Genomic DNA, 26,227 nt, shown 5'->3' with positions numbered 1-26,227 from the left:
GTATTCTAGTTCATTGCTACAAAGCATTTCATGCTGAATTTCCTGGTAGCTGAGGCAACAGAGAAATATAATTGGTCAAATAATGTTTATTATATGTTCAAAGGTGGTACAGTCTTCCTTTGGGGGGTGTGGGGTGGGTTTCAGTGACAAGCCAGTTGCCAACCCTTCCCTTCCTGACAAGCACTCAGATCTTAAAGTGCTGTAGTCAAGACTATAAAGAACTGCCACTGATAGTCTTTAAAGAGGCGCCATGGCTATGCTGTAATTCTTGCTTAGCAACACTTAAATTTAGGCTGGCTCCTCTAGGGAAAGGTCAGGTTCTGCTCACTCCCTCCTTTGTTCGAGTATCTGCCCAGAGCAGGTGTCTGGTGAGAGATATCTTCTCTGATTGTCCTCTCTAAATGAGGCTCCCTTTCTCCCCACCTGCCTTGCTCCCTGTCCCTGCACTGTCTATGCAACACGGTAGCCACTAGCCATATGTGGCAATTAAAATTAATTACGTAAAATTAAAAAATTCAATTCTTTGATCACATTAGTCACAATTCAGGAGCTCAGTGGCTGGTGGTTATCATACTGAACAACACAGATACATCATTGCAGAAAGTTCTATTGGGCAATGCTATTTTGTGCTCTTACCCTGGCTTTCGTTTTCTTTTTAGAACTTTTTCAACATTATGCCACATACTTATTGGCTTATTTATGTTCCACTAGAATATATGCTCCCAATAGCAGAGATTTTTTTTTTTTTCAGAACATTGCTGAATCCTCAGTGCCTGAAGCAATGCCTGTTACAGTTCTCTGTAAATACTTGTTAAATGAACAGATGAACGAACGAACGAATGAATGAATTTTAGTATCAATTTAAAAATATTTTGTCTCATGTCCTTGGGTGACCTAGTCCACTGTCCTGCCATAAATTTTATGATGAAAGAATGAAAATTCTGTGTAGCCTAGGATACATATTTTAAAGATAATGATATTAAATATACTAGCCAAACTTTTATTGCTTTTAGATTTCACATTCTGAAGGTTAATAAGTAGGAAAATTCTGTTTAACAGCTAACATATTGTCCTGAACATGAAAGTAAAAACTATGAGTCATGTGAGAAGAATGAGAAAACAAGGTATACATTGAAAAGGAATATGTTAAATGTAATATTGTACAATTATAGCTACACGTATGATGAAAAATCACAATGCATTCTAAGATTGTATAGAAAAGTCAATTTACCTCAATTAATTTCAAATAAAATTATCCATGAAATGTTGGCAGTACCTAAAAGGAATTTGCTGTCTGGACAAAATATAAGTGGAAGCATGACTACCCTAGGCTTGCCTATAAATAGACACGGAAGCTAGTTCTGTGATTTGTGCCAAGGATGCAGCTTCTGGAGCATGAAAAAGATTGTTTCTTTTCTCTTGAGCCCAGCTTTGTCAGGATATACTTGGAATGGTGATGGATGGGGGAGGTAGCTGGCAGAGCCAGACAAGTCTGGTAAACAAACTTTCACAATTAGCCAAATGATAAATGTCAGTTGGCTGTCATGTTAGTGACAACTAGGAATTAGGTAAAGTAGGAGTGTTTTCTCCTTCACCCTCCCTTTTAAAAATGCATATATTTTCTGAGCAGTGTTAGTTCTCAGTGGGTTTGGAAATGCAGATCATTGAGCATCTGTAGCCTGTGCAGGATTGGTGTTATTTTTTCTATTTCAAGTAAAAATGTCCTTGGATAACCTGTCGTACTTTCACGGTTTTCAAATCAGTTCCAGTGAAGGACCAAGTTCTTCACAAAAATAATAACTAATTTTGAAACCATACATTCAGTGAAGGTTTCTAAGCTGCAATAAATACGAAATAAGGATTCATCAAAATTTTTATATTTGCAATTTCAATTCTTGATTCTGTTTTTGAAAAATCTATGTATATATCTGGAAAATTTTAATTTCCTTTGGTGCTGGATGCACAATACAATTTTTAAAACTATATCAAGGTAGAAAGATAAATTCACTTTGCTGTTAAGACTTTAGGAGTTGTTCTTGCCGCCAGGAGAACATGGCCCATGTGCTGAGAATAATATGAGAGCCATAGACTCCCTAAGCCTATTGATTTCACTCAGGCAAAGTGAGGAAAATGGCCTTGTGGAAGTTTTCTGTTAATAGAAGTAGAAAAGTAGTTGAGATAAAGAAGCTAGCTGAGGTGTTTGATACACAATTGATGCTAATTTTAAATTGTACTAATACTCGACTATATAGTCAAGGTTCTTTTGCAGGGTGAGCGGCTGCCAAGAATTCACCAGCTCACTGTAGGAAGATATACTACCAGATCTCTCCCCTCCAGAGGCTTTTAATATATATATTAAATTTATTGGGATGACATTGGTTAATAAGATTATATAGATTTCAAGTGTAACCAAACACTTTTTAGTGGGTAGTGCATTCAGAATTGACTTCACAGAATCTGACCATTCTGATGGAAAAGTAAACATTGCCTCCAGAAATAATTTTTCATCTATTCATGAGTCTATGCTTTCTTTTTTTTTAATTCCTTTTTTTTTTTCAATTGGGCAATATTGGGAAGCAGTGTGTTTTTCCAGGGCCCATCAGCTCCAAGTCAAGTCGTTGTTCTTTCAATCTAGTTGTGGAGGGCGCAGCTCACTGGCCCATGTGGGAATCGAACCAGCAAACCTGTTGTTAAGAGCTTGTGCTCTAGCCAAGTGCGCCATCCGGCTGCCCTCATGAGTCTATGCTTTTTACCACATGTAGAAATTTGGCTACACAAATAAGAATTTCTCTCTGTCCAGTAACTGGGCAGGCCAAACACCAGGAGTATTTTGCTCTGTACAGATGAACATTGATACCAAAATCTTTTTCAGTTGATGCTTAGGAATCATCTTTTGATTTTGATCCATGTCGAGATTCTAAGAAAGATAGTTTATTGAGACAGGGGTTTCCAGGTTAGTTTTTTTTCTTTTTTTTTTTTTTTAATTTCTGTTTCTGAGTTTAATTTGGAAAAGAGTATGAGATTGTCTTTAAAATCACTAAATCATCCTGTCCCCTCCTAACTTTTGCTATGTCCCTGATGATGATTAACATATACCTTTTCTGCCTTCAGGTTTGTAACAAAGGTGAAACTGAGTTTCACATGTTAATTCCAGCTTTATTTCTTTATGAATATATGTAGCCCAGAAGCATCATTTTATGACATTTTAAATTTCAAAATGTAATAATATCACAAGTTACATCATAAAGCCATAGAACTTCTAATTGAATATAGTATCCCTTTGGTGTGCAGACGCATACGTTCTTTATAACTCTAGGTGCCGGTATTTTATTAGATCTTTCCACTCCTTTAGGGTAGAGACTATACTTACTTATTCAAATTTTTATTTTGAAATAACTCTAGACATGGAAAAGAGTTGCAAAAACACTACACTGAATTTAACGTACCCTATACACAGCTTCCTCAAATGTTAACATTTTACATAATCACGGTATAATTATGAAAACCCAAAATTGACGTTGATACAATATTAACCAATATAAAGAATTTATTTCAATTTTGCTGATTGTCCTACTAATGTCTTTTTTAGGTCCAGGATCCCATGGTGCATTTAATTATCATATTTCCTTAACCTCATCTAGTCTGGAGGAGTCTTTCCCCATTTTTCCAGCTTTAATACTTTTGAGGAGTTCTGAATTATTACTTTTTGAAGAGTAATAATTTTGTAGGTTGTCTCCCAGTTTGGGTTTATTTGATTATTTTTTATGATCAGAATTGGCATATGTGTTTTTGGCAAGAATACCACAGAAGTGATGGTGTGCCTCTCTCGATGTATTGTATCCGACGGCACATGGTGTTGGTGTGTCTCATCGCTGCCGATTTAACTTTTGTCAGTTACAGGTCTCTCCACTGCAACGTTACTATCTTTCCTTTTGGAGTTAATAAGTAACTTGGGAGGAGATGCTTTAAAACTATGCAAATATTCTGTTTCTTATCATACTGTTCTATTAATTTTATATTCCACTGGTAATTCTTACCTGCAACAATTATTAATTGGTGTTTGCACAATGGTGATCTATGTTATTTCCATCACTCCTTCTACATTTATTAATTAGAGTTATACTGTGAGAGCTATTTCTTCTTTCCTCATATATGCAGTTATTATATCAATGTGGACTCTTGAATATTTTATTCTATGGTTTATAATTCATTACTATAATTATTTATTTTGTTGCCCAAATTATCCACATTTGGACATTGGGAGCCCATTCTGGTAGACACTTGTGTCCCTTGACATATCATTTTATTTATTTATTTATTTATTTTAAGATTTTTATTAAAATGTAGCTCACATACAATATTATATTAGTTTCAGGTGTCCACCATAGTTACTCAACATTTATATCCCGAAAGAAGTGTCCCTATCATTTTTAAAAAGCATTTTATTACTTATTCTTTGGCACAGAAGGTATACCAAGTTAATTTTGCTCCAGCCCAAGAATCGGTCATTTCTCCAACGCCCAGTTTTGATTGGAGATTGATATTTAAAAACAAAATTTCGGTGTAAGGTATTTTCATTGCTTCTGGGCCCTCTTAGCTGACAGAGCTAGGAAATACATGTCTGTGTATACACACACATAACCTCTCTCCCTCTTTCTGGCTGTCTATGAATATCTATCTACCTTTTAAAGACTGTAAGTTCATCCTGATACATCTGATTACAACCCAGTACTGCTAGTTTCTTTCTAGATGTCTTCCCTTCCTTATTTGAAACTCCTTTCTCCAATAGTGAGAAACCTAGCTTTCATTATTCCTAATGTAGTTACTTATTTGCTCAAAATTAGTATACATATGAAGAAATTTCAAAATTGTGATCCCATAATCCCTGTGAGAAACAAATTTACTAACTAGACAGTAGTGTTTGGGTACAGTTATTTTTGTCTTTAGTTTTACAGTACATAGCAAAAATTATTCAGGTTAGATTATTGTCTTCTCTACCTCTTTCAGTGTAGTTATGTTGTTCATTTGTAATACAGCTAGGTTCATTTGTTCTGTGTTCCGTTTGGGTTCCTCCAACACCTAGAAGTTCATTTTTATTATCATTTACTTTGGGCAGTAAGTGAAACATTGCTATAGTTGTAAGAGTCAGAACTATTTGAAAAGGCATTCGTACTCAGAAAAGCACGATTCTCCCCACATCCCTTGTAACTCATTTCATTCCCCCATTCTTTTTACCCCATTCCCACATACCTCCTGAAGAATTTCATTAGTTTCTGCACAAATAAGTAGATACATCTATATTTTCTCATACAGTGACTACATTTCAATGTCTTTTTGTGGTACCAGGAAATTTGAATGCTTTTTGGTGATTTTGTCTCTTAAGGGTCCTGGTCATAATTGGTGTATCCTTACTGCTAATGTATTAAAAAGCTAATGAAAGTATTATTTTCTTTCTTGAAAAAATATTTTGGAGATTTGTTTTCTAGAATGAAAATGAGAACAGGAATTTTGTTGGGCTCATTAGCACTGAACTGTCTCTTCCTTAATCGGATTTGTCTAAAAAATGGTAACATAAAGTAAGCAGCAATGTTTTTCATGTTTTCTTTAACTATATATATATTTCATCCAATTAATAAGGAAAAATAAAATTTAAAAATATCATATATATATATTTTTAATTTTAATTTTCCTTATTAATTGGATTTGAATTATTTAAAGTATCATCAATGAGAGCTGCTAGACTCTTACATAAAATATGTATGTTTTGCTTCTGGAGGTCTTGGAGAATAGCTCTTTTTTACAAATAAAGCAAAATGAAGCATTTTCCCAAGTCTATTTAATTGTGTTTCATTGTGCACTCTTTTTCTTTTCAAATACTCTGCAGGCTTTTGGGCAGTCCTTCTCCATCCACCGGAAAGTTGCTGAGGATGGAGAGACTCGGGAGGAAACGCTTCTGCAGGAGTCAGCATCGAAGGAAGCTTACTACCTGGGGAAAATCTTGGAGATGCAGAATGAAGTGAAACAGAGCCGGGCTGTGGTCACGAACGTGCAGGCAGAAAATGAGAGGCTCGCAGCTGTCGTGCAGGATATGAAGGAGGTAAATTCCCTGCGAGAGATTTGTGTGACAGAGAAATAAGATAAAGTTCTCTCCAGGAGAGAGGAATAAACCTTTTTCTCTCATCAGAGGAGGTGTGTTAAGCAAGAAGCACAGAATACTGATGCGAGCACTTTTTCTGCTTTTTTAGTGAAAATGGCAGCTTGTTCTGAGATGAGCTTTTCTCTTTCTTATAGTTAAGAATTAAAGTCTTTATTTATTGAGTATTTGGGAATTGGGCTTGTTGCTTCTGCAAAGGTGTTTAAAAAATACAGTGACCTTAGCACTCTCCCCCACCCCCTGCGCATGCCCTTACCTGTTTTAATACATTGTGGAGAATTGTTGGCTGAAATGCTCTGTCACCACTAATTCAAAATGACAGTGGTATTAGTAGCTCAGGGCTCTTTTCACTGGGGAATGAGACCCTGGGGGAGTGTCCTAAGGGACCTCAGAAGCTGTAGATGCAGAACCATAAACTATTTTTCTGGTTGCAGAAAAGGCAGTAAATTAGAGCTGGTATAAATTAGGTCAGGGAGCCTTCCTTCCCCAGGCCCTGGGCCTCCACTGGATTGACTGTTTCTCCTCATCTTTCTCATAGTGGCATCACATGCCAGCTCGTTTTCAGACTGGCAGAGTCAGTCTGCCAGTGATGTTGGGGATACAGATAGCCAAAAGCAGCTTCATCCCCCAAACCCCTATAAGAGCACTTCTGGAAACTTCATCTTATATCATTTACTCCATTTTTTGACATGAAAGCTGCATAAGAGGTGCTGATATCCTCTAACTCTTACACTGGTGCAGTGGAGACTGACAGACCGGTTCCAGGCCCATTACCAAGTGGGGTTATTAACTGAGCATTTTAATAATAGAAACAGGGAGGATGAAAAAATTGTTCAATATTGTGAAATATAACAGAAGTAATCCATGGATATCTTTCTTGAAATTAGTGACATTACAAATAGGGTTTCATTATTATGAGATATAAGTTGTCCAAAATTCATTGGAATTCAGTTAATAATTTACATTTACACATGTCCATATTACAGTGAACTAAATGAATATCTGCAGTAAGTTTTCTGCTTTACCTAGTTCATTATCTTTGGACAGGCCCAAATATGGTAGTATGACTTGGGGAGACAGGAAAGAGCCAACGAAGAAGTTAGTATTTTTAGCACTAAGATTCTAAATACTAAGTAATATGAAGAGCATGAGACAGTTTTCAGGACGCCATGCCTCACTTTTCTTCACTGCAAACAATTGTTAAAAACAAAGCTGCTCTCCAGTTCTTTATTTGATGCATCTGTATGTGCTTGGCTTTGGGCGGTCACTTGCTTACCCTTTGTAGTACCAGACCCTCCTCTTCTTCTTCCTCCTAAGGAATTGCCTTTCACCCCTCCAACCCCAGGCTTCCCCTGTGAGACAGGCTTCCACTTCAGAAGTGGACCTAGGCCATCACCCTGGAGCAAGCAAGAGACACGAAGCATCCACGGGGGCCACCTCAGCAGCCATGAGCCGCAGGTTCACGTGGCAATTTGGTAGTGAGAGTGGGACATGGGTAGCTTGAGGGCCAGGTGCACACACACTTGAGAATGGTGACAGGAAGAACAAATCAAGGCAGCTGCTGCTGAGGAGAGCCCAGCGAAGATGGAGGAAAGGGCAGAGAATCCAGAGATGTTTTTCTGTTGAGGCAAAGCAGTGGTGGCTGACAGAGCATCGTTTCCAATGACTAGATCTGTAATAAGCAGCAAGAACTGGTAATTAAGAATGAGGGTGTAAGTTAGACATGAAGTGAGGCAGCAAAGAAAAAAAAATTTGAAGAGCCCTTCATTCAGATTAATTCTCAAATTTTAGTGAGCAGCAGAATCACTTGGAGAACTCATAAAAACATGAGTCCTGGGCCCACCCCCAGAGGTTCTGAGTTGATAGGTCTGAGTGGAACCCAAGAATTTGCATTTCTAACAAGTTCACAGCAGGTGATACTGTACTGTGGCTACTACTCTGGAGACCACACTTTAAGAACTGCTCAGACTTTTTGGCCAGCCCAAAGCTGAGGGAGGGAGTATCTATTAATATCATAGGGGAATATCTATTAATATCACAATTTGAGGAATTGCTGTAAGCACCATAATCTCCTGATGAATCCCTTGGTATCGTCCTTCGATTTCTGTGCATTTTCAGTAGTTGATTTCAGTAAGAGGATAACTTGCTACATCTAAATTTATGTATTTTTAATCTAAAATAGCCCCAGGCTATTTAGCCGATGAATGTATTCCTTCAGGTTTGTCAAGTAACTAAAAGGGAAAAAAATCAGGTTGTCTGCTTCCCAGCCTTTTAAGTGGGCCAACAATGTACTTATGGATGTTCTCTCCAAAGGGCTGAAAGCTAGTGGTATCACTATACCCAAAAGGGCTTCTGTGTTTCATCCAGGCCTCATGTTTTAATGCACCTAATAAAATTGTTATTAGCATTTAGAACTGATTACATTTGTAAAAGGAGCAAAGGAATCAATTCTGTTTTTTGGTATATTGATACAGACTTTTGATGACTCATGTTAATTAAAATTCCAGATTTGGTTTTATTGTAGGCTCCATTTCATTTATTTATTTATTTTTGTACTCTGGGCATTGACTGAGGCATAGTGATTGGAAGGAGATCGTGAAGCAAAGAAATCATGATCCGATGGATCATGAGAAATAGACAAGGATAACCAATGCAAAGTGGAGTAAGTTATCAGCTTGACAGATGCTATGTGACTTTAATAATTTAATGAATCATTTTTATTTATTGAGAGATTTTATCTCTTATTTCAATAGGATTGTTAGTACTGCAAAGGTATATGTGTATGTATATGTGGTATGTGTATTGTGGGAACTCTACACATATGTTTGTACGTATGTGCCTGCATGTGTATATATAATTCCGAGCTCAAATTTTCCTCCGTATGTGGTAGGTATAGGGCAGTATAATGGGAAAAAATAGAAAAATTTCTGAATTAACTATTAGAAAATCAATATTCTAGTCTCATCTCTGCTAAAAGTTTTAGGATTTTATTCTTGGTGTTTGTAAAAGATTGCTTTAGTATATAGTAAATACATAATAAACATAAACTGTTATGATTAATAACTTTCTGCATCTTCCATAAAAGTATTGTTGAAGATGTCACTTATTATGTAGATCTGCTTTCTTAAGTTAAAGAAACATTAGACAAATAGCTCTTTGAATTTATTGCCTTAAATTCTTTCTGTTGAGATATGAATAAAGCAGTAGGAATTACGGATGTTTTTATTTCTGCTTTGGTTGTTAAAAAGATCCAGGACTATGTTTGACTGTAAAAACAAACCTAGATTTTTTTTAAATATACTTCTCATTTTTTAAATGTTTTATTTAGTCTTACCGTGTGTGTGTGTGTGTGTGTGTGTGTGTGTGTGTGTGTCTTTAATGACAGACTGCTTTCAATAATTTTTTAAAGTATAGGGAGTATAAAGAAAACGTAAAAAAACCCAAAAACATGTCACCCAAATCAAATAATCAAATTAGGAGTTATTAATAATTCTACAAGGCCAGTAATAGAGGGAAAGTAAATCCTTGGGTTGCCTTGATGGGTATCATTTTGATGAGAGCTTAAAAAGAACAAACACATAGGTTACTGTAGTGCCTAAAGAGATATTTAGTGAACAAGTTTGAATTTCATTTTTCTATCTCCAACCTATAGTTCTACATTAGACCTATTAGGTTGGAGATAGAGAAATGAAATAGGTTGGATATATCTTCTAAGATAGCCTAAATGGATTTAGCTGGACAATATTTATTGAACACTTATTTTGTACTAAATTAAACTACAATCCACATTGATGAAATCATAAAACAGGATAATGAAACTCCTAATACTACTGAATACTCTCAATCGTTAGTAAGGTAAGTCAGAATTTACTGCAATATTTATAAAGCATGCCCTGCAATTATGCCAGTATTCCTAACCAGAATTGGTGTTTATGTAAAAAAGAAATGTCACAGAAGGTAGACCCCTTCGGGTGGCATGCAGGAAATTGGAGTTGTACAGCAGATTACTGGCTTTAGTAGAGATTAAGCCTATACCTTAAAGTGCAAATAACTACACGTTTTTTGACGGCCAGACAATGTGTCAGGCACTATACTAAATTCTTTACGTGGGTTAACTTTCTGACTCCTTATACAGCCCTGTTGAGGTAGGTCCTATTATTACATCACCTCATTTTCCTGATGGGGCATGTGAGTCATGGACAGGTCAAGTAACTTGTTCAAAGCACATGGGTGCTAAGTGACAATCCAGGATCTGAACTCAGAAAACCTGGCTGTGCTTTAGACACTCCTATCCATGTCACTGTAGCTGCCAAGAGCCCTGTTTCCCTCTTCTGAATCTTGCCTCAAGCTAATGAAATTTCTGGCACAGTATGTGAAGCTTTAGTACAATAGCTAAAATTGTGACTTATTGGTAACATTTCATTAGCATATGGCCATTTCGTAGTTTAGAAGCTGCTTAATCCATAGGATTTTTATTACGTTTGAAACTCCCATTTTTTTCCCTTTATTGGAATATACAAGCAAATTTCATAATATACCAGTAGCTCAATTTCCACAAATCTATTATTAAGCCGACATTTTAGGAATATAACTATTTCACCATAAGGAATCCACATCTGTAAACTTTTAGGGTGTGAAAGTACCTGGTGATTATTTGGTTCAGGCTACACCCAGATCAATAGTTATTTTTCCAATAGCCCTGAGTGGTTATGTGCCTTTAACCAGACACTTCCAGCACTATGGAGAAGATAAACTGTGAGACCGTTCAAGAAAAGACTTGTTTTGTCTGTCATTTATCTTTGTATCCCCAGCACCCAGCACAGTGCCTGGCCAAAAGCAGACATTAAAAAATAATGTTAGTTGAGTCAAATTAAACTGAAAGAACGTGCTTTGGGAGTTAGCTACCCCCCAAGCCTGAATTTCAGCTGTGCCATTTGCCAACTATATGATATTGAGAAGTTACTTTTATTCTCTAGGCTTTGCTTTCCTTACTTCCAACACGGAAATGATAACACTAATATACACACCCTATGCCAAATGCCTGATACAATGGGGATGTTAAGTTACTGTTCATTTCCTTCTTTCAACTCCCTCCCCAGGCTGCCCACCCTGTTGCTTGGCAGCCCTAGTTGTTAAACTCCTTTTTGTTCAGTGAAAAGTTGACTGTGTGTAATTGTCACCAACCAGCCTTATTTCTAGCCTCTGGATCAACAGAGAATACATTTTTTTTTGTTTGTTTCTTATTCCACTTGACAATTTTAGCCCGTACCCTACAGCTGCAAATATTTGGAAAGAACTATCTTGTCTTCTCTTTTTCAGACTAAACATATCGAGATCCATTTGCACGTCCTCATGTGACATGGTTTCAGGATGCCTCACTATCCTGGTTATTACCTTCTTAGACTGACGTCCAGTGTCTGTTAAAAATGTGTGTCTGCTTTTTAAAAACATGGTATTATTGACTATGTTTACTCCTATTGGGAATCCTTGAAAACTTGAAATGTTGGACCTAGGTTTTGAGTTTCTCATCTTATGGTTTTCATCTTTTCGAATTAACTGCAGTCATGCGTTCATTCATTCCACAGAGGTCTCTTCAGTGCTTACTTATTATGAGCCAGATGCTTGGAAAGCATCAGTGAACAAAATTCAATAATGAGTGGTTGTTTTAAATGTTGAAACAACTAAATATATTTAGAAATGATTTCCTTCTAATCTTTAGTATCTGTGGAAATAGAAAGTGAGCTGTGTTTTAGACAATATATACTATAGACCAAATGTCTATGTCCCTCTAACAGTCATATGTTGAACCCTAATCCCCAATGTGGTGATATTTGGAGGTGGAGCCTTTGGGAGGTGATGAGGTAATGAGAGTGAGTCATTATGAATGGGATAGTGACCTTACAGAAGATATCTCAGAGAGCTCCCTTGCCCCTTCTACCATGTAAGGACACAGTGAGAAGATGGCCATCTGTGAACCAGGAAGCAGGCCCTCACCTGACACAGAATCTGTTGGTGCTTTGAACTTAGACTTCCAGCTTCCAGAGCTATGAGAAATAAGTGTCTGTTGTTTGAGCCACCCAGCTTATGGTATTTTGATATAGCAGCCCAAATGGACAAGACAGCATATAACATTTTGTACAGTAATACCACACTCATCTTAGTCTCTCATTAAAACTACAAATAGGTGGTACCTGCCGTGACTAAGTAAGTGGAAAACATCATCTGAACAGCCAGATTAGATCCCCTGGACCTCAGCCACCAGCACATACTCACTTTATTCAAAGAAGAGCCCTTCAGCCACTGTTTAAAAATCGATTTGCTTCCATTGCATAAATAGGTGGTTTGGTAATAGTATGGAATTAGAATTCAGGAAATCTTGAATTCACGTCCTAACTAGACCATTTTACTAGTTGGGTGATTAAACTTACTATTTCCTACATAAACATTATAATGACAACTGTCTTCTCCCATAATTTTTATAAAGATAAAATATTTTTCATGAAAGTTCTTTATAGGAAATAGAGGACTAGGTGAGTGTTATTTATTGTATCAGAGTTTGCTAGTCAGACTTACACACAGCAAGACAGAAACAATAAATTAGAAAGATGTATTGGAGTACAGAGAGACGCCCCAGCACCTTCTGACAGTAGCAAGAAGTAATGGTTGACATCCTGGCACCAAAAGAATAAATAACACATATTTAAAAGCCAGTAGGTTTAAAGAAGACAGCCATCTGAGTGCTCTTACTATCAGTGTAAACAGCTTTTCATTTCATACCCGGCTGTTTCCTCAAAGGGTCACTGCGTTATTACTCAGTATAACATCGAATGTGCTTACTGATGACCTGAGTCATGGGGAAAAGATTAAACTATTAATTAAAGCATCCAGTAAATAACAAAGCTTTTCTTATAACTGCTGATGTTTCTGGCTGAATAATTGGTCATTGGGAGCTGTGTTTACACATACCTGAGTGAAACTGACACTTCCAACTGCATAATGATTTTACCATTCTGTAAGGGCCCGGTGTAGGGAGAGCTACTTCCCTAGCATGTCTCAGTTTCTCTCCTGCTCTCCATATGTGTTGGGAATGGATCTCACACCTCTCTGGAATGATGCAAACCATGAAACAGTAAAGAGTTATCACTGTTTTTAATTGGTTTCAAATAACTAATAATAATATCATAGCTAACATTTATGAGAGCTTACCATGTGCCAAACATGATACTTATCACTTTACGTTCGTTATCTCTTTTAATTCTCTGAAAAAACGTACAAAGCATGTACTGTTTCTAGCCCCCTCTTACAGGTCAGGCAGAGAAGCTCAACAATTGTTCAACAAGTAGTCAAGCTGGTGTCCTAAACCAGGCAGTGTGACTCTAGTGGTCTAGCCCTTCACCATGTTGCTGCCTGCTTATTGGTTTATTGGTTCCACCGGAGGGAGCTATATTTCTTTTGGTTGAAAAGTTCTTTTTTCCAACATTTGCTGAACCTACTGTAAACAAACATCCCTGTTAACATCATCAGGGGTTTGAAAGCAAAGTTTAACATTATACAGACGATTCACCTTGGAATAATTGTGATTTGATTGTGCCTTTGGGAAAAATAAGTTACATCAATGGGTTTGTCTGTAGGATTAGTTTAATTAATTATAGGCTCATAGAATTTTGTTTTGGCATATAGCTTTATGAATTTAACACGTAGATAGATTCATGTAACCATAACCATAATCAAGATGCAGAAGTTTCATCACCCCAAAAACCTCCCGTGTGCTGTGCTATTCCTTTGTAGTCATACCTTCCCTCACCCAACCTCTGATAACCAATCATCTATTTTCTATCACTATAGTTTTGTCTTTTCAAGGACGTTATGTAAATGGAATTATACAGTATGTAACCTTTTGAGACTGGGTCCTTTTTCTCAGCATAACAACTATGAGATTCATTTAAGTTGTTGCATGTATCAATAGTTTGTTCCTTTTAATTACTGAATAATATTTCACTGTATGGATATACTGAAGTTTTTTGTTTTTTTTTTAATTGATTCACCTATTGAAGAACATTTGGGTTATTTTTAGATTTTGGCAGTTACAAATAGAGCTGTTATATACATTCATGTACATTAACATTTTTGTATGAACAAAAGTTTTTATTTCTTTAGGGTAAATAACTAGAAGGGTGGAAATTCTGGGTCATGTGGTGAGTGTATATTTAATTTTTCCAGAGTGGCTGTACCATTTTGCATTTCCACTAGCAATGTGTAAGAGTTCTAGTTTCCCTTCATCCTTTTCAGCACTTGATATTATCAGTATTTTTGTTTTAGCCATTCTAATAGGTGTGTAGTGGTATCTCACTGTGGTTTTAGTTTGCATTTCCCTAATGGCTAATAATATTGAATACCTTTTCCTTGCTATTTGCCTTGTATATATTCTTCTTGGTAAAGTTTATGTTTCAGGCTTTTGCCCATTTTTTAATTGCATTGACACTTTTCTTAGGTAAGTTTTAAGAATTCTTTATATATTCTGGATTCAAAACCTTATGTTGGATATGTGATTTGCAAATGTTTTCTCCCAATATTCAGCCTACCTTTTCATTCTCTTTAAAGTGTCTTTTGCAAGCACAAAGTTTTTCATTTCTATGAGGTCTAATGTATCCAAAACATTTTTTATGAACTATGTTTTTGATACCAGTTTTAAGAACCCTCTGCATTCCCATCATGAAGATTTTGGCCTATATTTTTATCTAAAAGCTTTATAGTTTCAAATTTAGATTTATGATCCATTTTGAGTTAATTTTTACATAAGGTGTGAGGTTTAAGTTGAAGGGTTTTTTGTGGGGGGGCCATATAAATGTTCTATTTTCCCACCATTTTTTGAAAAGACTATTCTTTCTCCATTGAAATGCTTTTGCATCTTTGTCCAAATCAATTGGCCACATTTGTTTGGGTCTATTTCTAGACTCTCTGTTCTGTTCCGTTGATCTAGTTGTTTCTCCCTTTGCCAATACCACACTGTCATGATGAAGTCAGAGAGGTAACAGGAAGCTGAGTCGTGTAGGGCCTTCCAGACCATTGAAAAGATTTGACTTTCACTTTTTTAAAAAATTGTTTCTTTTTTTTTCAGATACAGTTGACATGCAATATTATTTTATATTAGGCTTTTACTTTGAGTGAAGTGGGAACTATTGGAAGCTCTTGAGCAGAGGAGTAACGTGACTTTAATGAGGCAAGGATAAGAGTAGGAGGCTGATGCATCCAGATATGAGAAGATGGTGGTGTGGGCCAGGATGACAGGTTCAGGTGGTGAAAAGAGGTCAGATTCTGAATATATTTTGAGAATGGAGCCAAATTGACTTTCTCATGGATTGGATATAGAGAATAAGAGATATGGAGGAGAAAAGATGACGCCAGCCCAAGGTTTTTAGCTTAACCAACTTGAAAAATGGAATTACCATTAATTGGAATGCGGACGGCTTCACATGAAACAAGTTTTAGAAGAGAAGATCAGAAGTTAATTTTGAGACATGTTAAGTTTTAAATTTCAATTAGGCTTCCAAGTGTAGATATTGAATGCGTAGTGGGAGATGCGGGCCTAGAATTTGGTAGAACGGTCTGGGCTGGGGACAGAAATATAAATTTTGAAATTATCAGCAGATAGATGCTATTTAAGGCTTGTCGCTGACATCACCAATCCTGGAAGTGTAAATAGAAAAGAGCAGGGGCCCAGGCACTGAGTCCTGGGCCAGCTCAGCTCTGAGATGTTGGGCACAAGAGGGGAAACTGAAAATAATAGTGAGGTAGAAAGAAAATAAAAGCCAAATGAAGAAAATAATATCTACAGAGGAAGTGATCAACAGTGCAAATGTTGCTAATAAACAAGCAAGATGAGGAAGCTGAATTGACCATCGTATCTAGCAAGATACAGTCATCGGTCACGTCAGTGAGGGAAGTTTCTGTGGAGTGGTGGAAGCAAACGCCTGATTAGAGTAGCTTTAACAGAGAATAAAGGGATGAAAATTGAAGACAGAGAATAGAGGCAACTTTTCCAGAACTGGTTTGTTTGCAGAGAGAACCAAAGAAATGAGGAGGAGGTAGCTAGGGGATGAAATAGGCTCAAGAGAAAGTTGTTCGGGTTTTTTTCTTTGATGAAAGAAATAATAGCATATGTGAATGCTGATTGCTGCTGGGTATGACCCAGTAGGGAGGGAAATTTTAATTTCATTTTAAGAGGAAAAAGGGGAGAATGCCTAGAGCAATTGATTTCCTTGAATGAAGAAGAGAGTAATGGGATCTGGTACAAAAATGGAGGGCTTGCCTTTAGAAAGGAGCAAGGGTTTCAGCTATGGTAATGCCTGGAAAAGTAGAGTATGTGGCTGTCGATGTCAGTACATCAGTAGATGTGAATGAAGAGTCTTTGAAAGTCCTCTTCAGGCTGCCTCAGTTTCCTCACTGAAGCAGGAAGCAAGGTCAGCCCCGGAGAGGGAAGATGGGGGCAGTGTGGGGGATTTGAGGAGAGAGAAGTCGTGAGCTAGCCATCTGGAGAGTGAGTCACTACAGTATGAGCACGAGAGTGAGTGGCTGACGCAGGAGGAGAAAGTCCTGCAAGAGAAGGAATTCCGGGAATCAGATCATCTGTGTGCATATTGGGAATCCAGGAATTAGGAACAGAAGTTCTGGAGATGTTGACAGTGAGCCAGGAGCTAAAGCCTTGGAGAAATGAGGGGGAAATGAGGTGGTGTTTGGTAGGTCACAGAAGCAGTGCTGGTAATGGACAGTAGACAGTGTCTGTGCCCACCCTGCTGCCCATCTTGTCCCTGTGAAAGCTACTGTTGATTTGTTTTCCCCCAAAAAATGTACATTTATTAGCTTCAAAACAAAAAAAAATCTCATGATGATATGAAATTTGATGCAGAGGAGTTTTAAGGGAGGAGGCAGGGAGAATGCTCTGAAAGCAGCCATGTGGTACAGAAGGGAGACCCATCCCACCTCCAGCTAACACTTGAGATGGTTGCAGAGGAAGCAGTGTGCCCACGGGAGAGTCAGGTTTCCACTGGAGCAAAGAGGAGTTGCATTACACACATCTGTAGAGTCACCCTCATGCCTGCCATAACCCCATAAGCTCGCAGAGTCTGTGCCTATTGATTAAGTAAGGAGCATATACATCTCATTTCTCCTTTTAACAGTTGGAAATATAATTTTCCATGATTTGGAAAGTCGGATTATTATATTTGTCAGTGAGAAATAATGTCATTTGATTTTTATTCAAAAATATCTTTGGCCTTTTTGAGGTTATTTTGGGGAGGTAATAGGGACCTGCAGAGGTCTTATTAATAATTTGGGGAAACCATTTTGGGGAAAACTTCAAAAATGTAAATATTTCTAACATTCAGGTGTTAGAAATCATTTGGACATAGCTTCAAAATTGTACTATGTTTGTTTGTGCCTCTTTTCTTTCTGCATTAGACTAGAAGAAGAGGCATGAACTTCTGGCCTCATACGACAGTTACATCAACTTCCTGCACAGGAATAGCCAGTGTAATAGCCAGTCATTAAACCGGTGACAAATGGAAAATTAAATGGGAAAGTGCAGGGGAGAGGTCAAGCTAAAGTTAGACATGGTGAGACAGCATAGTTGGGGCATACTGTAGAAATGGCAACTCTGGAGCTGACGTTGGTGAAATAAAAAGTCTGTTTTAAAAGTAATTTTGCATAGTCTTTTTAATTTTTTTAAGGATAATTAAGTTTTTATCAGTTATCTATCATGATTTAAAAATAATAAACAGTGAAAGGCAGCCTACTTTTTAAATGTAGAATTGATACAGTATATACTTAGCATATACCTGCATATATATGTGGATTTTATACACAATATGTACTGATTATATATATATATATATATATATATATTTGGTTATATATATATGTGTGTGTGTGTATATATATATACACACACACACACACACATATATGTATGTATATGTATAAGTCATATATGTACACATACCGGGGGGTGTCAAAGAAATGTATACACATTTTAAGATCTCTTAAAATTAAAAGGTATGCATTTTTTTGGTATCCTCTGTATATATGGATTTCTTTTCTCTCTCCTTTACTTCCCTCCCTTCCCTTTTCCATCTTGTGAATAGGATCAAACACCAGTTTTCTATATCTTGGAATATAAGAATAAAGATCCATGCACAATCCATTTTGTACGTATTGATTCTTGGACTAAAAATAGCTCGATTCAGTTTCAAACTTTTTCTTCTCCCCCAAGCTCAGGTTTTGCTCCCTGTGCAGGCTGGGTAGAAGGAATAGTAATGCACAATCAGCATTTCAGCTGGAATGCTTAGTGGACAATTTTAATCTTTTTTTTACATCTTGACCTCTATTTCCAAAGAACATCCTGGTTGGCAGGTCTAACCTGATTAAAATTCTGTTCAGGCATTTAATTCTCCTAAGGGAATTTATAGCTTAATCTAACAATCAAGGATACCTCAATCAACTCAGAACTTAATTTTTTGAAGGTTACAGGAAACTTGTAATTGAGCAAGGCAGAAAGAGCACATTAATGAGTGAGTTTAGTGATAGAATGAATTTTGATATATATCTGAAATTATACTTTTTAATGCTTAATCAACAAAGATACTCTAAAAAATAAATATTGTAGATCAATTATGTTACTAAGTCAATTAATAGACCCAAACGTTAACTTTTAATTTGAATTAAAGTAGAATACTATGCATCCGACAAGAAAGGCTATATATTTCCTTCTTAATTACCTTCCTCATCATCATTTTTTCTATAATATTAAAAATACTTAAATTTAGAAATAGTAACCTTCATCAATAATATAAAAAATACTTACATTTAGGGACCGTTTTGTTTTCACTAAAACAATTTTCAAAAAGCAAAATTGTAACTCAACATCTCTTCTGAATCTATCAAAGTATACAAAAACCTCACTGCCTGCATTACATTAAAGAGATCTGGAATATTAAAATGGATTTCCTAATGAGCTTTGGTACACAATATATCCCTACAATTGTTTTTAAACAATGAGGTAAGATTTGGCTTCCTGTACAAAGAAGTGGCCAACAAATTTTATCTGAATGGTGAAAAATTCATTGTTAGAATGAAGGATATAAAAGAAGCTGTCAGGATAACACCTCTCTTGCCCCCAACTATTAATCATAATGTAACTGGGTCTTGAGAGTAATAAAAGTCTTGCATCATTGTTTGAATCAATTTTGTCATTGCAGTGCTTGCCAATGAAATGTTTTACAACCTTTTATTTCCTTATTGTCTCCTTAAGGAGCTTTTTTAGACGTATTTTTCTAATTGCCACAAAATTAAATACTGAGGAACAAGATTTTGTGGGATAGGGTTGACTTTGGGAGGATCACAAACCGTTGTAAGTAACATCTAAGATTTTTTTCACTTGCCCAAGAACAAATCCTCAACTCCTTGGGAGCTGTATTAATTTTCTATCGCTACTATAACAATAGGCTTCAAACCTGGTGGCTTAAAACAACACAGATTTATTCTCTTACAATTCTGGAGGCCAGAGGTGAGCAGATTACTGGGCTAAGGTCAAGGTGTTGGCAGAGCCCTACTCCCTCTGGAGGTATTAGAGCAGTATCTGTTTCGTCTTCTGGCTTTCACTCTTTTCCAGCTTCTAGAACTTCATTTCTTGTATTCATGGCCTTCCTCCATCTTTCAAAGCCAACAGCATAGTTGTTTCAGTATTGCACTGCCATCTTTTTCTGTGTCAAATCTTCTGCTTCCCTCTTGTAAGGACACTGATTATACTTTGGGTCTCTCCAGATAATCCAGGGTAATCCCTCCATCTCGAAATCCTTAATCGTATCTGCAGAGTCTCTGTTACCATAGAAGGTAACATTCACAGGTTCCAGGTACTAGAACCTGAATGTTTGGGGTGGGTGTGGGGGCTGTTATTCAGCCTATCACAGGGGTTATACCACCCCCTATTGGAAATGCATGTTCTACACTATCAAGAAAGAAAGAATAAAAGATAATAAATATGTAGCTTTGGTTAGTATTCACTTCTTTGTTATATCTTAATTTATTTCAGGCCCTTGCCATTAGAACAGAGTGAGAGAAGATATGTTTAAAATGAACAGGATTCAGAAAGGTAGAGTTGGAGATGCCCGTTTTACTTCTGTGTACTCCCATTCATTTATTTTGCATCACCTTTTCTGCTGAGGCCAGTCAGCAGAGAAGCGCAATGAGTCACTCCAAGGTCAGACAGTGTTACTGCCTAACTCTTATTGTAATGGGCCAATTCACCAGTAATCTTCAGAGTGAGACAAGCACTGGTGAACTGGCAAATGCTTTCAATGTGTATGTGCAGATAGTCATTTGTAAGCACAATTTTCAGACTCTGTGTGGCAAAGAGAAATGGAAATTCTGTGTTGTATTTTAATTCGCTGCAAAATTTCTCCTTCAGGAATGACCATTCTGTTAAGCACCTACTGTGTTTCCCGAAAATAAGACCTAGCTGGACAATCAGCTCTAATGCATCTTTTGGAGCAAAAATTAATATAAGACCCAGTATTATATTACATTACATTACATTACATTACATTACATTACATTACATTACATTATGTTATAGACCCGGTTTTACAGTAAAATAAGACTGGGTCTTACATTAATTTTTGCTCTAAAAGACGCATTGGAGCTGATTGTCCGGCTAGGTCTTATTTTTGGGGAAACACGGTACTCTGTGCAAATGCTGTGCCAAACACTACTGGAAAGACCGGCATGTATAAGGCAATGTCTGCCTTTATTAGACTGTTCAGGGGGATAAAATGAATATATAGTGAATTCCAGTACTGGAAAGTGCTTCTCTCCACCTGGCCTGTTTTATTGTCGGGATAGTGGCCTGAATTAAAACAGAAAATACCTGCTTGACATTCTCTACATACATAACCTGATTCGTGCCGTCTGGGAAACATCTAGTTGGGCACCTATTGGCTCTCCAGCCTCAGAGAAGAGTTATTAAACACTTAATGCCATGTTTCTTTTTTTTAATGTAACAGATATTTTAGGTGGTCCTGAAATTGATCAGTTCTCAATTAACAATCTATGAGTTGTACGTCTATCTGAAATGAGGGCAGGATTAAGGATTATGCAACTGCTTTTGGAAACAGACTTTCCCCAACACATTCCTCCAAATCACAGACTAGAAACAGTTGTTATTCTTGGGTAGATAGGACCTGGGCATCTTAATCTTTTTTTTGTTTTGTTTCTTAAACTGGATTGCCACAAAATTTTATTGCAGCCTAGCAATATAAGGTTTCATGTTGGATAAAGCTGATGCACAAAAGAAAAATTGTATTATGTAGGTAAAATTCCTTACAAGTTTATTACTTAACACTTTACAAACAATTGAAGTTAGAGGCTTTGGATTTCATTTTTAGAGCCAAGTGCAGATTTTACAAGTGTATTGATCTCTATATTTGCCAGGGATTAACACTGGTTATGCACAAATTAGGCATGTGAATTATCCTCTCTGGGCCTCAATATGTTATCTATTAAGTGGAAATAGTAGCAATACCTACTTCCTGGGCTGTTGTGAGGGTGAAGTGAACCCTCATGTGACACACGTGGGAGAACACACTTGGCACATTATCACTGAATCAGTGTTAGCTGTTGTATTATTGCATTGCTGTTCCAATATATTTTTAAAGTCCATTTAGAATTACTTCTTAAGGATAGATTCCAGATGTAGAATTACTGGATCAAATGGCACAAGTCTTTTTAAAAAGATCTACATATAGCTGTGTTGTTTTTCTAGAGTATTAAAGCAATTTATGCTCCCATTAGTAATAGCAAAGAATTCCCGTTTCACTGAGCCCTGGCAGCTATTAAGCTTTTATAACTCTTTCAGGTTGTTTATTTAGTAGGTGAATTATGGCATTTTGGTATTAATTTATAAGGTCATTTAGGGGTAGGGACATGGTTTAGTTTGTTCATCAGTATATCCTAGAACAGATCTTGGCATATAATAGGTACTTACAAAAAAAAAAATGGATAAGGGAGAAATTTGCCACTTTCACTAATTTGTGGAATGATTAATGAATAAATTAATTCATTAATTAAGGACAATTTATATTTTGTAATTTTTGTACCTACTTGTAGAATTTTCCAGTCTAATTTTTGTTCTGCTAATAAGCATTCTGTATGACACAGCCCTTCCTAAGGACCATTTGATTCTGTGTCCCTCTTTGCCCATTGCCCTTATGCAAATAAGATGACCCCTATAGCCAATCAAATCACAGCAGGCTTTTTCATCATTTCAAATGGAATATCAGCCTTGCCATCTGCTTGCCTGGTACCCAAAGCATATGCATCTCCCTTCAACCTGCAGCACAGAATACTCTTCAGAGGCTGTCATCAGAGAGGGTTACCTTCAATTGCCTACTTGTTATTCTATTCCTGTCAAAAACCCAGTTGACAGATATTCAAGGGCCATAACCCAAGTAACATGCAATCTGCCAACTCCTCCAATTTTTCTTAAATTTCATCCTTCCCTTTGCATAAGTATTAGAAAGCTGTACACTCTAATCAGCAGTATGATGTGATATTTAAAAATATGGACTCAGAAATCAGATGAGAGTTGAGTTTAAATTCTGACCTCACCACTACGCTCAGTCTTATGTAAATCGCATAATCTTTCTAAGCCTTGGTTTTTTCATCTGTACAGTAGGGATAAAAGTTATAGTGAAGAAATGTATTTCTCTTGACCATCTAATGATATATTTTTTAAAAATCCGATAAAGAATTGTATGACTCTCTGTTTCCTTTTACACTTGTTTGCTGGGAATCCAAGAGCTCTGTTTAAAGCTCAAAGTGACTACTGGAGACCTGGTGAGCATATCACTGTTTGGTATGTGAGCCTTTCACCCAGGTGAGCAGTTTGTTGTCTGAGATCAATTGATTTTCCTAAAGCAAACAGTGAATTGAATTATATGTTTACAGTCTTATCTGCCGTGGGCAAAACCTTCCCTGGAACAGACAACTAAGTCATGTTGACGCCAGAGGTTTCAGTTCTTAATCCCAATAGCTGCATCTTGTCAATGTTTGTGACCAGACTTCTCCATGATATGTGCTCCCAGTTGGTAGAGCTGGGATTTACTCAGTTTCTCTGGGCTTCAGATTTTAAACCCAGTAAGATTTCCCTTTTGCCAAATGATAAGTGAAAATTGAGACAAACTACCTTTATTTTGAAAAACTGAAAAAATAATAGGTTAGAAGGAAACTTGTAAAAAGAGGCAGTGATGGTTAATGAAGATAAAGTTATTTTCCAGTCAGACAGACCTGGGTTTGCATTCTGACCCAGCCACCAATTGACTCTGTCATTGTGGATTAAAGGCTTCTCTTATCTTTTGTTTCTTGTCTGTAAAAAGGAAGTTATGAGGATTACATAAAATAAGAAACACTGGCACTAACAGATTCTCATTCGATGTTTGTTTGATTTTCCTGAATAATATTAACAAAATGCAGGCATCTAATTACTTTGTGCAGTTCAGCACCAAGCACAAATAAGCATTTAATAATTTCTTTTTAATGGTATAAAATCTTTTCTAAGCATCACTAGGCTTAGAAATGCAAATTTTCCAGAAATTTCAAAACTATGGAGAAAAGATCAGATACTTTGTTAGGGAAGTAGAAATTATATAACTATGTACACATAGAATTATTTTATTTGTTCTGGAATATAAAATATGTTGACTATTACTCACTATAGATATAGTGATCATACAAACTTGTGTAGCATTTTGTCGAATCCCTATATCTCTTCAAAGACTGCCTGGGCTTAAAAAAGGTATGGATATTACCAAATGGTAGTGAAGATGGGGGTCAACAGGAGCTCTCAAACGTTAAAAGTGGGCATATAATTTGGTACAACCACCTTGAAAAACTGTTTAGCCTTACCTAGTAAAGCTAAAGATCTGTAGTTCCTAAGATTGTAGTGTTTCCAGTCCTAGGTATATACCCTAGAAAACTTTGCACTTTTGAGTCAGGAGACATTGTTTGTAATAGAGAAAAATGAAAACAATAAAATGTCCACCCACAATAAAATGAGTAAATTAGTAAAGTTATCCCATAGAACCTCATGTTTGGGCAGTTTACTCAGGTGGGTTGCATGTGGATGGAGTTAATTACATCTCATTGACATATATGTTATATACATACATACATATATATATATATATATATATATACACATATATATCAGTGATACATATATGTATGCATATATACATATATTATATTTCATTGTATGAATACATCACACTTTTTTTTTCCCATTCTATTGTCAGTTTACATTGAAATTGTTTGAGATATTTGGCTGTTAGAAATAGAGCTGCTATGAACATTCTTGTTCATGTATTTTGGGGCATGTATATATGCATTTCTGTTAGTTATATGCCTACAAGTAGAATTGCTGCAGGCTAGGCCTGTTCATCTTTAACAGAGACAGCCAAACAATTTTCCAAAGTGGTTGTACATGCCCAATATGTGAGAGTTTGGTTCACCAATATTTGGTATTTTCCCTTTTTTTCACTTTAGTTGAGCTAGTAAGTGCATAGTGGTATTGCGCCATGGTTTTAATGTACATCTTCCTGATGACTAATACAATTGAGGACCTTTGAATATGCCTATTTGTCATTTGATATGCTATTTTTTAAAGCAATATATTTATTAATGAAAGATTTTTACCAGGTTGTGATAATGTTCCTCGGTTCTTTGTCTTCTCGAGGGAAAGAATTCAGTTGAGAGACAGCATTTTGTGCAGGTATAGGGTAGTAAGAAGTTTATTAGTAAAAGCAGATACATTTCAAGATGTGGAACAGACCAATTCCAAGAGGGAGAAAGGTCTCTCCTTACATTGTATGAAGGCTTTTATTTCTGTGGGTAGAATTGCCTCCCTCTCTCCCTTCTTTTTATCTCTTCCTCTCCTGCAGAGGTGCCCAGTCCTCCCTTTTGGTTCTCAAGGTTTCTGTTAATTTTTTTTTTTTTTTTTAGGATTTGTTTGCAAAGCTCACTGAAATGGTCCTGATAAGCAGGATGTATACTCTGATAAGCATGATGTCTTCCTCCCTTTTCTGGCTCATCCCTTTGATTTAGGGGGATGTGTAAGCCTGGAATCCGGCTGGGCTAAGGCATTGGTACCTTAAGTGAGCGCACAAGGGGTCTTGACCCAAGTGGGAGCTACAGCAAAGGGCTTGTAACAGGACTAGGTCTCTCCTTCTCCTGCTCATTTCTGTCTACCTACCCTATCATAAGGATCATTGGAAACATTACATAATAAGCTCGATTACAAAATATCTATGAAAATCATTGTTTCGGTGACTTGAGGCTAAGTTATCCTACAGTGGCACACATCTTAATAATCTCAGTAGCTTAAAACAACAAGGTTTAATTCTTGCTCTTGCTACATATCTATTTCTGATGGTCAGTGTCTCTGTTCCACATTGCCACCACTCTTGCACTTGGCTGAAGGGACAGCCCCTCTGTGGGGTATTGCTGATCTTCAGGCAGAGAGAAGAGAGGTGACAGTGTGATGGATTATACACAAGCTCTTCAAGTTTCTGCTCAGAGGTGGCAGCCACTTTACTTTCACTCACATCCATGTGTCAACGCAAATCATATGTCCAAGACTGATGGCAGTGAAGCATTGAATAATCTTCTACAAGGGAGGGGCTTATAGGGAGGGGCAGTAAATATTTGTGATCAAGAGAATGACCCATAACATATCTTACTGCAGAGTAGGTTTATAAGAATATTACCCTAGGATGGAGAACCCAAACCGGTTGTCTATAGGCTGTCTTCTACACACATACATGTGCTGCACTTCTTTTTTGTTTTGTTTAGTTGAGTTAGTTGTCGACATTTCAAAATCATAACATTTCAAAGAAGCAGATTTCAGGCTTCTCCTGGAAATCATAAGCTACAGCAAGACCCATTTGGAGCTGAGTGGCAGCTGCCCCTCTAGGTAGGTGTGCGCTCTCCAGTTCATGACCTCTATCTTTGGCTGCTTTCTCTGCA

At 36.8% G+C, this 26,227-nt stretch overlaps 1 protein-coding gene across 8 annotated transcripts in view; it reads left to right on the top strand.

Annotated features, from left to right (window-relative positions):
- Positions 1-26,227, top strand: part of BICD1 (BICD cargo adaptor 1) — a 236,874-nt gene that overhangs the window by 140,555 nt on the left and 70,092 nt on the right. For all 8 annotated transcript variants that reach the window (XM_074325844.1, XM_074325843.1, XM_019736733.2 and 5 more), the window contains one exon: positions 5,885-6,097. In XM_074325844.1, the coding sequence (XP_074181945.1) occupies positions 6,005-6,097 (93 nt within the window). In that variant the 5' untranslated portion in view covers positions 5,885-6,004. The remainder of the gene's footprint in view (positions 1-5,884; positions 6,098-26,227) is intronic.

Source organism: Rhinolophus sinicus, linkage group LG02 (assembly GCF_036562045.2).
Source record: "Rhinolophus sinicus isolate RSC01 linkage group LG02, ASM3656204v1, whole genome shotgun sequence".
NCBI classification, from domain to species: Eukaryota; Metazoa; Chordata; class Mammalia; order Chiroptera; family Rhinolophidae; genus Rhinolophus; species Rhinolophus sinicus.
The sequence above is the reverse complement of the archived record's forward strand: the minus strand, read 5'-3'. Positions and strand labels throughout refer to the sequence as shown.